Below are 13,823 nucleotides of genomic sequence, written 5' to 3'. Positions count from 1 at the left end.
CTTGGCTCCCTGCTCAAATTCCCACACACTGGGAATTTTCCATGGGGAAGCTGGCAGGGCTGCAGCTGAGCCCCCAGTGCTCCTGGGGAAGAAAGGCTCACAGGTAACAATTCCTGGGGCTGAGGCACAGCCACCAGCTCCTTCTGCTCCTGGACAGCACCTGGCTTCACACCAACCTCAGCAGTGTCCAGGATGAGCTTATGCCTGGGATCTGAAGCTTTGCTGTGGAAACAAGGGAATTGATCCCACTCAACTGAAAAGGCACAGCTACGTGTAAATAATGGTGATTACACAGGAGCAGTGAGGATTTCTCCTCCCATCCTCTGCCAGGGCAGTGCAATTCCATCTCCACATTTAGAGCCACAGTGCAGCAACAGAATCAGAGGCAGAGCAGCTCTGAGTGAGCAGTTTCAGCACAGCCCAGCTCAGAGGTGTGAACCAGGGCCTGCAGCAGCAGCACTGGCTCCTGGGAACCCCAGGGCCTCCCTCTGCAAGGCTGGAGTAACACCACCCTCATTAGGCTGAGTACCAGCACAGGAACAGGAACAGTACAATGTGCAGTGCCTGGATTTGGGCGTTTCAGCCTTTTTCTAACACTGTAACGCTGCCAGGTTTGCCAGAGCTCTGCAGCCAGGCTTTCTGCAGCTTGGATGGGAGCCCTGCAAGGACAGGTGCCAGAGGAGGTGTAGGGAGTGATGTTATGGAGCTATGTACAGAACAGAGGTGGAGGGAAACATTAAACATTTACATGTTTATTATAATTACAATTTACATTACTCCAAAGAGCAGCCCCACTGCTATGTTCTAATTCTCAGCAATAAAGTCCTACAAAAATAAATCCAAGCTTTTACAGTAACCTAGGTCAATGCATAACTAAAAAAACTTGAGCTATGTAAGGGGTTCAGTCATCAAGGTGCTTTTTCAACAAAATTCCCTACCAACCAAAAACGGGACACATGCCTATAGCAATTTAACCCACTTATTTCATGCAAACAAAGGTAACCCCTCCCTCCCAGCCCTCTCCCCACATACAGATTTTTAAAAACAAAAGAAAAACAACTAAACTATTTACAGTATGGGGGTATAGAGGAAAGAAATTAAACATGCCCATCTGTTAAGCTTCATTATATGGTCTCCCATCCCTAGTTGAATGAAAACATTCCAAAGAGTTCCACCACAGTCTACAGAGTACAGAGAACTGTTTGCATTTGGTGCTGCCTCCAGCGAGGTACAAACCGAGGCAAACAAGTCAGAGCTTCAGGTCTCCTTCCCAGACAGTCACTACTGCCAAAAACTCTGCACATGAGTGGGGACAGTCACTGCTCCCATCCCACATGGTGTCCCCACGCTCCAGCCAGGAGCTCCAAGCCCCAGGCATTCCCAGCAGCTCCTGGCAGAGCCACGGTCCTGTGGTACCTCCAGCCCAGCAGCAGCCCACAAACAGCTGTACAGTCAAACACTACTACATGATCAACACTCCAGTATTCCCAAGTGACAATATACACAACTCCTCAGCACCAGGAATCCATTTCTCCAGATACCAAGTGCTACTTCACACCTGCTGCCAAGATCCGTGAGACCAGCAGCACCAAAGGATCCATTTGGTTACTCAGAACAAACAAATGATAGCTGGTTTATTTCAAGTGAGCTTTGGTTCCGTGTTAAAACAGCATGATTTCTCTTCTCCAGGGTTCAGAAAAGGAGTTTGACTTTGAGCTTAGACTATAGCAGCCTTGCGAGACCCAGAAAGAAGAACCATGTAAGTTAGTCTGCACTTGAAAAACACAAACAAAAAGAAAAGACACCCTGAAGAAGGTACCCCTGAACACATTCCCTCTTCCAAAAAATATTCCAGCAGACAGTGGCTGGTCCAAAGTAAGTCCAAAATATAAGCAGTAGTACATGAAATTCTGTCGCTTGAGCTGAGACAGTAAACAATATGAACCATTTTCCCACGTTAGTGCAGCAGTTGGTTGTTTTCTTTTTATATACAGTTTCATTCTCTCAGGAGAGATGTTTGAACCTATTCAGAAAAAAGGCAGAATTAGATTTGATATTATGGGGTTCTTCTCCCAAGAAGAGAAATAGCAAAGCTCACACCCCTGTATCAGCTGAAATGCTTAGTTAGGAACCAAAAGCTGCTTGCTTGAGCTGAGCTTTTTCAGAGAGGTGAGACGAAGAAATCAACATGTTAAACCACCCCTATCTCCTTCTACCCTTTAGAAATATTAATCAGATCCAACAAGGAAAAATTCTTGATATATCCATGAGACTGGAGGGCAAAACAGACTGCACAGACAGTTCAGGCAAGGAGTAAGAGACAAACCTGGCTCAGAGAGAGTATTTACTCTTGCTAGAGCACTTGCCTCTGAAGTTACACTCTGCCAGTACCAGCTCTGTGAGTGGTTTGGTTTCTCCTTGCTGCTCCACTCCCCCTTCCACCTCGGAATCCACCTCGGAAGCTGCGGCCGCGAAGGAACCGCCCGGACACTCCGAAGGTCTCAGTGTTGAGCTTCCTCTCCTCAGCCCACGTGGTGCGCCTGGAACTGAGCAAGGCTGACTTCAGCTTCAGCACAAACACGAAAGAACCACCAGCCCACTCAGAGAGGAAGCCTCAAACCCCTGATTTTGTTGAGCTGCACTGCAACAGGCACCAGCTGCAGTGTGCCTGCTCTAAGCCATCCCCTCTGCAGCCACAGAGCCAAGGAACCCCTCATGCTGACACTCAAGGGATGTCTCATTTCTCCAGGCACTTGATGGCATCAGTGGTGGCACTGAAAGCTGAAGCTTTCCTTTCATATTCCCAACATTTAACCTAATGCATTTCCACAGCCACAGCTGACCTCTCTGCCCCATCTCCAGGCTCAGCTCACTCCTGTCTGCCAGCTGCACCTTCAGTACAGCATGACCCTGATGCCTCCTCTCCCACAAGCCAGATAAGGAATTTGTTTAAAATCAATGGGTTCAAAGTCAGTACTGGGAAACAGAAATAGAAACTCCTCTATCATAGTTTAGGCAAGTGTATCATATCAGCTGAAATGCTTTTTGTTTGATCCCACAGCATGAAGCTTGGTTCACATCATTTGTGAGCTACCAAATGCATGGCAACATTCCCTGTCTAAAGTCTATTCTAAAATTTTTAAGTAATTAAACCATGTCATATAGATTATGTCTGAAATTTTATGCCTAAAATTCCATTTAAAAACCAAGCTTTTAAAAAACACTCACCTAGATTTCAGTTCTGAAGAAATGTTGTCAAAGAAAGACTTGGATTTATCATAGTAGCAGTTGGGCCCCAGCAGGTCCTCCTCTGCGTTACCATCATTGTTTTGGGTTGCCACTCCAGGGTCCCCTTTTTCTTCCCCCGTCTCTGCTTTGTCATCTGAGGATAATGAAATGTATTACACCTCCTTGAGGCACACACTGCAGAGCCATCTGTTCTCTTGCTCCCTCAAACAAGATTTGAGAGGTAATCATGCAGTTTCTCAAAACCAGTTTGTCTATGCAGTGTTTACTACTAGCTCAGCAATTCATATTTAATGAAGGCACAAACCTTTAAAGTTTAGTTTCTTCTTGAATTCTTTATCAAGCTCCTCTCTGTTGAATTGTGCATTTGCACTTTCAAAGTCAAAGTCACCTTCAAACTTTATTGTATTTTCCTTCACAGTAGTTGGTCTGTTTTGTCCTCTAGAACGGTTTCTGGTTCTCCTGTTTCCTGAAAGCAGGAGAGTTTAAACACTTGGTAACACACAGGGAGGTTACATGACTTGCTCAAGACCAGAGGAAACCAGGGATAGAACTCAGGAGTTTCTGGCTTCCAGTCCTGTGGTTAGGCCACACCTCTTTGAAAGCAACTTCTGGTTTTGGCTGTAGAAGACACATTACAGCAACACTTTAACTTTCTGAGCAGCATTCCTGGATGTCAGTCTTACCACTAAGAGTGCACCCAACTTTCCTTCCAGTGTGCAGAGAGGAAGTCAGAACAAGCACTACAGCAAGAAAAGCTGAGGGAGGTGGGGAAAATTATCTGTCTGCTCCTCACCTGCAAACACAGCACTGTAATTAGCCTAAAACCCATCTTGATGGCAAAGAGGAAGTCTCAGAAAATTCACCAAAAGACTCATCTACCCACAAAGGGAGCTTGTACTCTGTCTAGTTTCTGGTTTCCAACTGAGATGCTATCCACTCCTTTCTGGATAAGCTATAACCCACTCTACACACTAATTAATTTGAAGACCTGAGGTCTGAAGTATCGTTTCCTATCCTTTCTCATTTTATTTCGGCAGAAACCTCTTTGAATGTCACTTTCTTCTGGCCCATGCTTATACTGCCACTTTGAAATCAGATTTCTGCTCTATGGAGATGAGTGTTCCATAGCTGCTCTCTGTTATAAAAGCTCTGGAAAATCTCAAACAGGCTGCCTCTCCTAGTAAATACACCTGAGGTTTCAGAGAAATCCAGTTGCTGCTGCCAAGTCACAGCATTGATTTTTATGACATACCTGCAACTTTCTAGAAAAGGCGCTAGAACTCTGTCCCTGGAATGTTCTGAACTTCTGCGACTCCAGAAGCTGTTTTGTTAGGGAAACATCTCTGGATGCCCAAAGTTTTCTCCCAGTCTTCTGTCAGTTAATCCTTCACTGAAGTTAACACCACTTGCCTTCACAGGCTGTTGAGACTGTTTAGCGTCAGCTTAACCTACCCGATCTTCTCCTTTGAGGTCTTCTGTTTTCATCATTCACCTGTCCTTGGGTTTGCACAGGTGCTGCCTGAACTGTATCTACTGAACAAGAAGGATAAACTTTAAAGGAGCACAGGAGCAATCCCCAGGCAGCTCAGGGTGGCAGTGCCCCTTGGGAGGCGGCTCCAGCCCAGCTCAGGGCTGCAGCAGGGTGTACGTACCGCTGCCTTTGCTGCTGGCCGGCGGGAGCTGCCGGGCGCTGCGTGGGATCCCCGCAGTCACCTTCCCTGGGGGCAGCTTTTGGGAGTTCATGCTGTCAACGGGGCCAGTCTGGACAGCCTGCTCTACCATGGGGCTTTTGCGGACTGGGTGGACAGAAGGAAAGCCAGCACCTGGAAAAAATCCCAATGACTGAGTGCCTCTCAGAAAATGAGCCAACACCATTCAAACCCTGCCCACTTCTAGGGAAAAACAGTTTGGTCAAGAATGACTCAAAGCCTTGAGTGTGCATCTTTACAGGCTAAGTTTAAGTGGCACCAGGTAAGGCACCACTGCCATACAAGTCATGGCTCTCACATCCAGAGCCTCAGTTTCAGGAAATATACCCAAATATTTCTTAAACCAAATATTAAACAACCAAGCCAAGTCAGTCTCTCAGACAGTTTATACCAAAATCTAATTTCTACATTATGCAGGATTTTACTTTACATGGTAACTTTAAATCTGAAACAAAAATTCACCATTTTGAAACTGTTCAACAAAGTTACCCCACTTTGTCAAAAAGGTTTTGCAGCAAAAGCTTAAGCACCTCAGCTATATCCCCTTTTGTGAGCCGCTTTTAGAAGTCCTTCAACTTCATTGCTTATTGTTAGAGCTTTCAGACAAAGAAAACCTGAAACCAGACCAGGATCTCAAAGTTACCCTTTTAAATTCCTTCTTGGTCAAGGCCAAAGTGTTACCAAGACTTCTGTTGCTCTTCCATCCAGGCTTATTTATTCACACTACAAAACATGTAAATACTTTTCATGGTTTGGTATACCTTACACCAATTATATTAAAAAGTGACAATCTTCAGTACTCAGAAGAAACACTGCATTCTAGGTTTAATTAGAAGGTTTGGAGTACTACAGGTTCATGTAGTTATGCATAAGAACTGCTTGGAAGCAAACTTTAAATGAATATATATTAAAAGAGCAAGAAAAGTGAAAAGCTGAAGAGTTCACACAAACCAAGCCACTGACACTTCTGGGTCACCCAAGTCCAACATGAGATATACCCAGTAGGTCACATCATGCAGGTTCCCAGTTAATGTATACCTGGAAACCTTGCAAGGAAGACAGACATATCCTAAGGATTATTGAGTAGGACAAAGCTGATGTGCAAGTTTAACATGAGAAAGTTTCAAAGTTTAGCCAGAGTATTGAGAAACTACATACAGATAGATGGCCAAAAGCAGAGAGTAAGTAAAAAGCTTCATGCCAACACAAGCATACATGCTTAAGCTAAAACCAGATGAAACCAATTGTCATGTTTAAATGCAGGCTGCACCTGGTCACCCTGCTCTGAGGAAGGTCAGTCTGGTATCTCAACCTTCTCTAAAGGTTTTACACACAGAAGCAAGCACCCAGAACCATGTTATCTCTGCTACTCAGGAATCACTAGCTGTTAGTCATGCTTTACTAACTCGGAGTCTGGACAAGGTACAATGCCCCAGCATGCATGAAATCTACCCTGATGTTTCCTCAATTATAGAAAATACAACCAAATTTCTGATCAGCCTAAGTCTCCAACCACAAGGCCACCCACAGCTGAAGCGGTGTGCTTCTTTTTCCAGGAAAGGCTGACCAATTCCTCACCCAAACCCTATGGTGACACATGTTCCTGGACAGGATGCAGCACATTAGCATCTCTAAACTTCATCCTTCTCCTGATACTTACACAAGAGGATCCACTCTCCTGGACTTTTCCTTTCTCCTGTCTCTCTAATTGATACTTCTAGGACAGGAGCAATCACACTTCACATAATGAAAGGCAAAAAAAAAGCTGAGAACAAACTAGTTCTACTGGCATTACCCATATAAGCACTATCATTCTAGGAGGGGTTAACAAGAACAGTGTTTGCAAGTGCCATGCAGTTCTTCCAAATATTTGGAGTCCTCAAACTGCTGTTACCCTTGGAAGAGAGCTGATGGGGCTCTGAAGACATGTCAGGCTCTGAAACAGGTTGTGGAGACGGAGAAGAACTAGGGCTGGAAGCAGCTGCTGATGCTGGAGGGCTTACCAATTTCTCTAAAGAGATAGAGGGAAGAAGAGAGAGCAGAGATACATGGATAAGATACAAGGTAGTGAAACATCTGAAGGACTTGGAAAGAGATACAAGATTTTCTAGAACAGCATTAGAGCAGCTTATTTACAGTCCTCTCTGGAAATACAAGTTCTTTTTACATGTGGTGTGAGGTGGGTTAGGTTAGAAATTAACTGGCCTCAACTGTCAGGTATTCCCATTAATTTCAGAAAGAAACTTCAGCTATTTAGTTTGTTTCTTTCATGTGTGTGTGCACATGCAAGTGAAACATAGGCCTCCTTGAAGTAAAACCATTGCACAAAGCTGTGAGCTGCTTATTCACTGCTCCTTGCAGCCTGACACTTGGCAAGGATTTGGTGTTAGTTACTGTTATTTGCTTTCACAGCAGCTGCACACAAGACCATCCCTCTATTCTAGCAAGTAAAGTTTGTACTTACCTAAACCTAAGGAAGCTGCATACTGCTGGCTAAGCAAAGAGCTGGCAGCAAGCTGGCTGTAAGGTGGCATACCTCTAAACGGGCTGTAAGGCACATGTGGCTGAAAGGATGATGTAGAGGCAGAGCCCAGTGAAGACTGTAACAAGACAAAGTACATTTCCATTTACAGTGCCCAGTAGTCACCTCGCTTTGGCAGTGATTCTTTACTTCATGTACAGCATTACTAAAGCTTAAGTAAATTCTGAGAAGGGTTAGTTTACCTCTTTATGATTTTCTGCATTCTCAGCTAGCTCTGGCTTTTGTTGACTGAAGTCTTAATGCTGCTGCTACTTTAAACATTACAACAAAATTCAGGATGCTTTAAATAATCTGAAGATTCCTGGAGACACTGATTTGCCTTTATGTCTATAAGTTTTTACCAAAATGCAGTCCTATAACACCAATCTCAGCTTTTTACCAACACTTGAGGCTAACTTACTTGGACAATGGCAGGATCTTGTGGCAGAGTATGCTGAGCTTTTGGAGGTTCACAGACAGTGATGTCTTTGATGTCACTTCCTCGGAATATAATGTACTCATAGATTTCTTCTCTGGGAGGAGCCGGTCTGTCTGTGGGCCGGTCCTCGGTGCCGAAGGATCGCACTGGAGCGTGGAAACGGTGACATTAGTGCAGAACTGCCACTGCAGCACTGCAAACTCACACCCATGCAATCAAAAAGGGTGACATTAGTGCAGAACTGCCACTGCAGCACTGCAAACTCACACCCATGCAATCAAAAAGTATTCCTCCAACACTTGCTATTTGTAACAACAACAGCTACTTCAGAACCCTCAATCTCCTTCTCACACACATCTGCTCCCTCAAATGCCAACTTTTTCAGCAGCCTGTGTAAACAGTTTTGTTTACATCAAGCTGTGAAGGTAAAGACCATAGACCAGCTGGAGTGAAGAATCCTACTCCAAACCCAAGGACTTCCCCACAGTGCTGCACTCTCCTTCCCTCCCCAGCAGCTGTCCCACGCAGGCATTCAGCTCCAGACAACTGCACCAGACACAGGGGAGGCCCCTGAAGCAGCAGAGGGAAATCATAGAAGGCTTTAGAGCTCAAATCTCCACCTTTGGTTTCATACATTTATTATTATTCATACATTTTTATCAATGATAAAAAACTTCCTATTAAAATTCCCTCTCCACTCCAATGTCACTGTTTTTATGATTAATGTGACTACAAAGCAAGCCACCAGTGATAAATCTAAGTGCTTAGGGAGGCTTTACTGAGTGCCAGCTACCAGAATACTTGAACAGACACTAACCAGCAATGTCACACATCAGAGTGGGAAAAACAGACTTCAGCTGACTGTGGCAACTGCTAGGTAGAAGCATAAATTAATTTGAGCCATTAGGAAAGAAGAGGTCAGACTGGATTATTGGCATAGGAAAACAGATAGCACAGTTACATCACTGTGGCACTGACAGGTAAAAGCTTGAAATTTCAGCCACAAGTTACAGAAACTCCAAAGTTCACTGGGTGGCTGCTTTCTGCCTTTGAGAGGCACTCCCAGCTCAGATGAGTACCAGCACATACTGGCTTGATGCACATTTTCTGCCAATGGAAGAATTCTGTATTGGACTCCCTCAACTGCTTCTAACAGGTTATCACACAAGCACTGAAACACCTGCACCAGGACAGGCCACTCTTCCTGTCACACAGATGGGGGCACCACATCCTCCTAGGAAAAAGCACCAAGAGTGGATGCAGCAAAAGTAGAGCATCCCCAGCACACCATGCTGCTCCTAACTTACAAGGAGTGCTGGCAGCTGTAGCAGGGATACTCAAGAGTGCTGTCCCAGGTGTATGCAGGGGGCTCACCTCACACCAGGCAGCACTAGTGCCACAAATGGCCTTCACCCTTAACACACAGTGAGCTCCCAAGGAGCAGGTGAATGCCAGAGTGTCCCTGTCACACTGCTCAGCACCTCAGCTTGCACCTAACAGGAAGGGCACTGTGCATCTTCACTGGCACAAGGACAAGCTGTCACTCACTGCCTTTCAATGGCTATCTTCCATGAGTTCCTGGGGTAAATAACCTCTCCAAGTTATTTTAGATCTCCAGCTGCTGTTTGATCATATTACAGCTGTAACCCAGTCAACCAGAAGCAGATTATAAACTGAAAGCAATGCTTGCAGCCTTTTGGACATGAACTGTACCACTGATCTCTCTGTTCAAAATTAGATTATTACAGCTCATGGCAAGATGTACTAAAGGTATCCAGGGCTCCTGCAGGATTTCACAGCTAGCTTGGAAAGCACCATGACCAGCCCATCAACTTCCACATGGACAAACACAGGACCTGCAAAGCCCAAAGCTGCCCTTGCAGTTGGTCCCAAGGTTTCTAACAAGGAAGGTGGAAAGCCAAGTCCTTGTTGTAGACAAAACAGGGCTGGAGGAGTTGAGCTTGCCTGTCCCTGCACCTCAGGTGTTTAACTGTTTGAGGCACAGCACAAAGTGCAGCTGAAGTTCCTGTGGAGGTGGGAAGGGCTGTCTACCATGAAGTTACTGACAATTGCTTACAGATGAACAGAAAATCAATCCCACAACACTGCAGCTCCTGGTTTACAACACAGTTGATACTCATGTTGAGCTTAAGCTCTGAAGGGACAGGAAGCACTGCAAGACTGACTGGAAAGCAGAGCTTACATGGATATTTTTTGTTAAAAAACTCCAATTTCTTCAGACTTCTACTTAAGGGGGAGTAAGTTCCTGACAGGACAGCAGTGGGTTTAAACTTCCTTTGTTTGCAATTTAAGTTTAGCCTCCTACAAAACAGACAACTTGCTTGTAGTGATTAATTAAGCCATGGAATCTCCAGCATTTAAGATACTGTGCATGTATTGAGGTTTAACAAATATAAATCAACTGAAGTCAGCCTAGCTTCAAGTGAGAGGCTGAACCAGATTTCTTCCTGAGGTTTCTTTCAACTTAAATTTTTCTTTGTGATAGAACTAAAGAGATTGGCACTTGTATTGCACATGGAAGTGTTTAAACAGTGGCATCCAGGGTTTAACAACAATTTACCTGCAGTCCGGACAACTTCAACAGCACGTCAGTAATTCATAGCCCTTCTAGGCCCTCAGAGATCAAGTGTATTAAACCACTGACACCACACAGGCGGTTGATACTGCCTTAACTAACTTCAACATTGTTGCTACATTTATAGCAAAGCAAACTTAGGTCAGAATTACAAAGTCTCTAAATTTGAAAAACCCCTCTGAGCTACTACGAAAAGCAGAGTTTGTGGTATAAAGTTATGGAACAGCTCTTTAGGTAGGGAAAATGTATTCCCCACTTACTACAACAACCACTTCTTAAGCATTCCAGTTGATCAAACTTGAACACTGAGAAACCAATAAATTCGAGAACTGTCAGAAACCTTATCCAGAGCATACACTGACTCACATTATAAAGCACTTTAATCACACATGCCTTTGAAACGCACCAGCTCTGAAGAAGCAAGTGCAATGTGTAAGGCAGGACTATGTAAGGAACCACTTGCTGCTGGGTCAAGGTGAAGACCTACAGGAAAGGAACTGCATCCTTCCAGAACCTCTCCAGTACTTTGAGCCAAGCACTAACACAAACAGCTCCATTTGTGCATTTAAAGAAATGGCTACATCCCTAGAAAAAACTGAATTCGAGAAAACTCACGTTTTTAACTTCAGAAAACACTCTAACGGGTGTTAAATAATGTCCAGCATCATATAAACATCATTATGCTGGGTAAACACTGGGGCACAGGCTGCCTTGCGGGTAGTTGTGAATCTGGCAAGTCAGTGCCTCCTGCCAGCAAGCAGCCTTTCAAAACAAAAGGTGTTTGTTTTGTGGACAACCCCGGTGGCTGGCTGCAGGCAATGAAGAACGTGTGAACTTCTCAAAACAAGGAAGGACAAAACTCAGGGCAAGAAAACGCCGATGCACATTAGCTGAAGTAGCCAAGCTGGACTTGAAAAGCAGCACAGGAGTAAGTTCATGTTTGAGGGACTAAACAAGACAGGACAGGTTGTACTGAGATGAAATACAGGAGTTCCTAGCACAGGTGACAACTGAACCCAAATGACACTGTTTCCAAGATAATGATCAGTATTTCTACAGGGAAACAAAATGTAAAGCCTCGCTGAGGAGCAGCAAGGTCGGCGAGCCAGACCCACGTGCAAGAGGCCCCCAGCGCTCTGTGCAGCAGCTCCCACCCTGCTCACCTGAGCAGAGTCCAGTTATCGAGCACGGAAGGAACAAAGACACAACAACAGCAACTGTTTTCCTCAGCGCCGGCCTGGGGCCCTCCTCGAGCCGAGCACCGACACACAGCGGGGCACAGCCGAGCGAAGGGAACCGAACCACGCACAGCGATACCGAGCGTCACCTCCCCACGCCTGACAATGGCAAAGGGAGCCAGCGCTGCCGGCAGCGCTTCTGCCCGGGAGCTCCCGGGGAGAGCCGAGGGCTGCTCAGCATCCCGGGCCCTGCCCGCCCCTCCGGCGCGGCCCCTGTCAGTGCTGACTCACGGAGAGCAGCAGCGCTCCGGACCCGGGGCTCCAGCCCCGCCGCAGCCCCGCGGGGCGGGCGGGCCCCGGGCGCGCTCATTGTTCGCGGCACGGCGGCCCCCGCCGCGTCCCCTCAGCCAGCGCGGGCCTAGGCCCGCCCGCGCCCCCCACAGGGCCCCGCCTCACCCTTGGCCAGCGCCACGGTGGAGTTCTCGGTGTCGATGGTGTAGAGGATGCCCTCATAGCGGATCTGCGCCTTGGAGATCAGGCTGATCTTGCTGCCGATGTAGGGGGTCCCCGAGCTCATGGCGGCGGAGCCGGGGGAGGGGAAGGGGGGTCCCAGAGCCGCGCGGAGCCGCCGCGCCGCCCACGCGCACTGCGGAGCCGGGACCCCGCCGCGCGCGCCTTATATAGGGCGGAGGGAGACGGGCCGGGGGGAGGCGGCGGGGGGCGTGATGCGGTACCGCGCATGCGTCGCGCGCTTTTGACCAGACGGGAGAGACGGGGTCAGACGGGGAGGGGCGGAGGGGGAACACCCGGGGCCCGCGTCACGTGACCAGCGCGGGCGAGGGTGCCACGTGCGCCGCGGGGCGGGGCGGGGCCAGGCGGGGCGGGGCGGGAGCGCGCGCGCACTTGGCTTCCCGCGCTGCCGCGGCTGAGGGGAGCGCGCGGGGAGGGGCGGGGGGCGGCTGAGGGCCCTCAGTGTCCCCCCTTGTGTCACTGAGGGCGGCTCTGTGACACTGAGCCCGTGCCACTGCCCCTCGTGTGGCTCCTCGCCCCTTGTGTGGCACTGCCTCTCAACCGGGTGTCATTGCCCCTTTCCGCTGTCCTAGAGCTGCTGTCACAGAGCGCAGCTCGGGGAGAAGAAGACCACCGCCTTCCCCTCACGGAACAGCCATGGCCGCCTCTGCCCAAGCTGCTTCTCCCTCCGGCAGAGCCGCGGGTGCCCGGCGGGCCCTGCCCTGTGCGGGTCGCCCCGCGCCTTTGTTCTGTGACCCGGCTCGGCTCGCCCCGGCGCGGTCACCCCGTGCCAGGCGGCAGCTGGAGGATGGGGCCGCTCCGTGCGGTGTCCCCCGGGAGCTCTCCGGCTCCCCGGCCATCTGCGGGTCAATGAGAGACAAGCGGCAGCATCTGGCAGCCATGGCCACGGAGGGGAGATCACTCAGCGGCCGGAGGCTGAGGGGATCAGGCAGGGCAGTTGCGTTTCGGGCAGCGGGTCAGAGTGCACGGATCTCGCTAATTTGTGTGACTCGATAAGATTCAAAGGCAGCAGCCGGGGACAATGCAGCGGGAGCCATTGTCTGAGAGCAGGGAGGTTCGCTGGAGCTGCGGGCGCCCATGCTTGGTTACATCCTTCCTTCCATCAGCGATACGACCGCGACACGCGAGAACGCAGCCCACAGGTTCATCCTCGCGTCCTTGCCCACCATGGCTCGCAGGGCTGTTCTCCCAAGCTGTCTGCCCTGTGACCTTATGTATTTTATACATGTGCTACTCTTCATGCTGTCTCTACAGCCTGAAGAGCAGATCTCCCCTGCCTGAACAGGGCAGATGCTTCCTTTCCACTCGTGCAGTCTTCTTGTTAAATTGTTCTAGCATAGAGCTCCTAAAAATATAAAGCAAAAAAATAATACATATTAATTGGAAAAGCAGTGATTTTGAATAAGAAACTCGGCCCTTAAAGTCAACCTTTTGGATTTTTAGCTCAGCCCTAAGTATAACTTAGAGAGGGAAAGCAGAGATTCCTTTTTTACCGCAGTAAACAGTGCCCTTTAGTGGGCAAATTGATGGTTAGAAACTTCCCTAATGAAAAAACACCTCTAGTTCCTCTGTATGAGGAGTGTCTAGTTTTGACTGTAGA

General features: G+C 47.9%; 1 protein-coding gene across 2 annotated transcripts; it reads right to left on the bottom strand.

The window, feature by feature from the left end:
* Positions 1-736: 736 nt before the first annotated feature.
* On the bottom strand, positions 737-12,293 carry LSM14B (LSM family member 14B). 2 transcript variants are annotated; one of them, XM_054274598.1, is made up of 10 exons: positions 12,149-12,293; positions 7,901-8,064; positions 7,423-7,558; positions 6,853-6,969; positions 4,902-5,072; positions 4,702-4,782; positions 3,554-3,715; positions 3,229-3,382; positions 2,367-2,546; positions 737-2,023 (listed from the first exon to the last, which is right to left on the bottom strand). In XM_054274598.1, exons 1-9 carry the CDS (start codon positions 12,267-12,269, stop codon positions 2,375-2,377), a joined length of 1,278 nt encoding a protein of 425 aa, XP_054130573.1. In that variant the 5' UTR covers positions 12,270-12,293; the 3' UTR covers positions 737-2,023; positions 2,367-2,374. The 2 variants fall into 2 exon arrangements, with proteins under 2 accessions (XP_054130573.1, XP_054130574.1); XM_054274599.1 differs by having other exon boundaries at positions 4,702-4,779.
* Between the last annotated feature and the right edge of the window lie 1,530 nt (positions 12,294-13,823).

This window comes from Melozone crissalis, unplaced genomic scaffold (genome assembly GCF_028551555.1).
Source record: "Melozone crissalis strain CALT ecotype California unplaced genomic scaffold, PUWL_Pcris_2 ptg000017l_1, whole genome shotgun sequence".
Lineage (NCBI taxonomy): Eukaryota > Metazoa > Chordata > Aves > Passeriformes > Passerellidae > Melozone > Melozone crissalis.
Note: the sequence above shows the minus strand (reverse complement) of the source record. Positions and strands in the feature narration are given on the sequence as shown.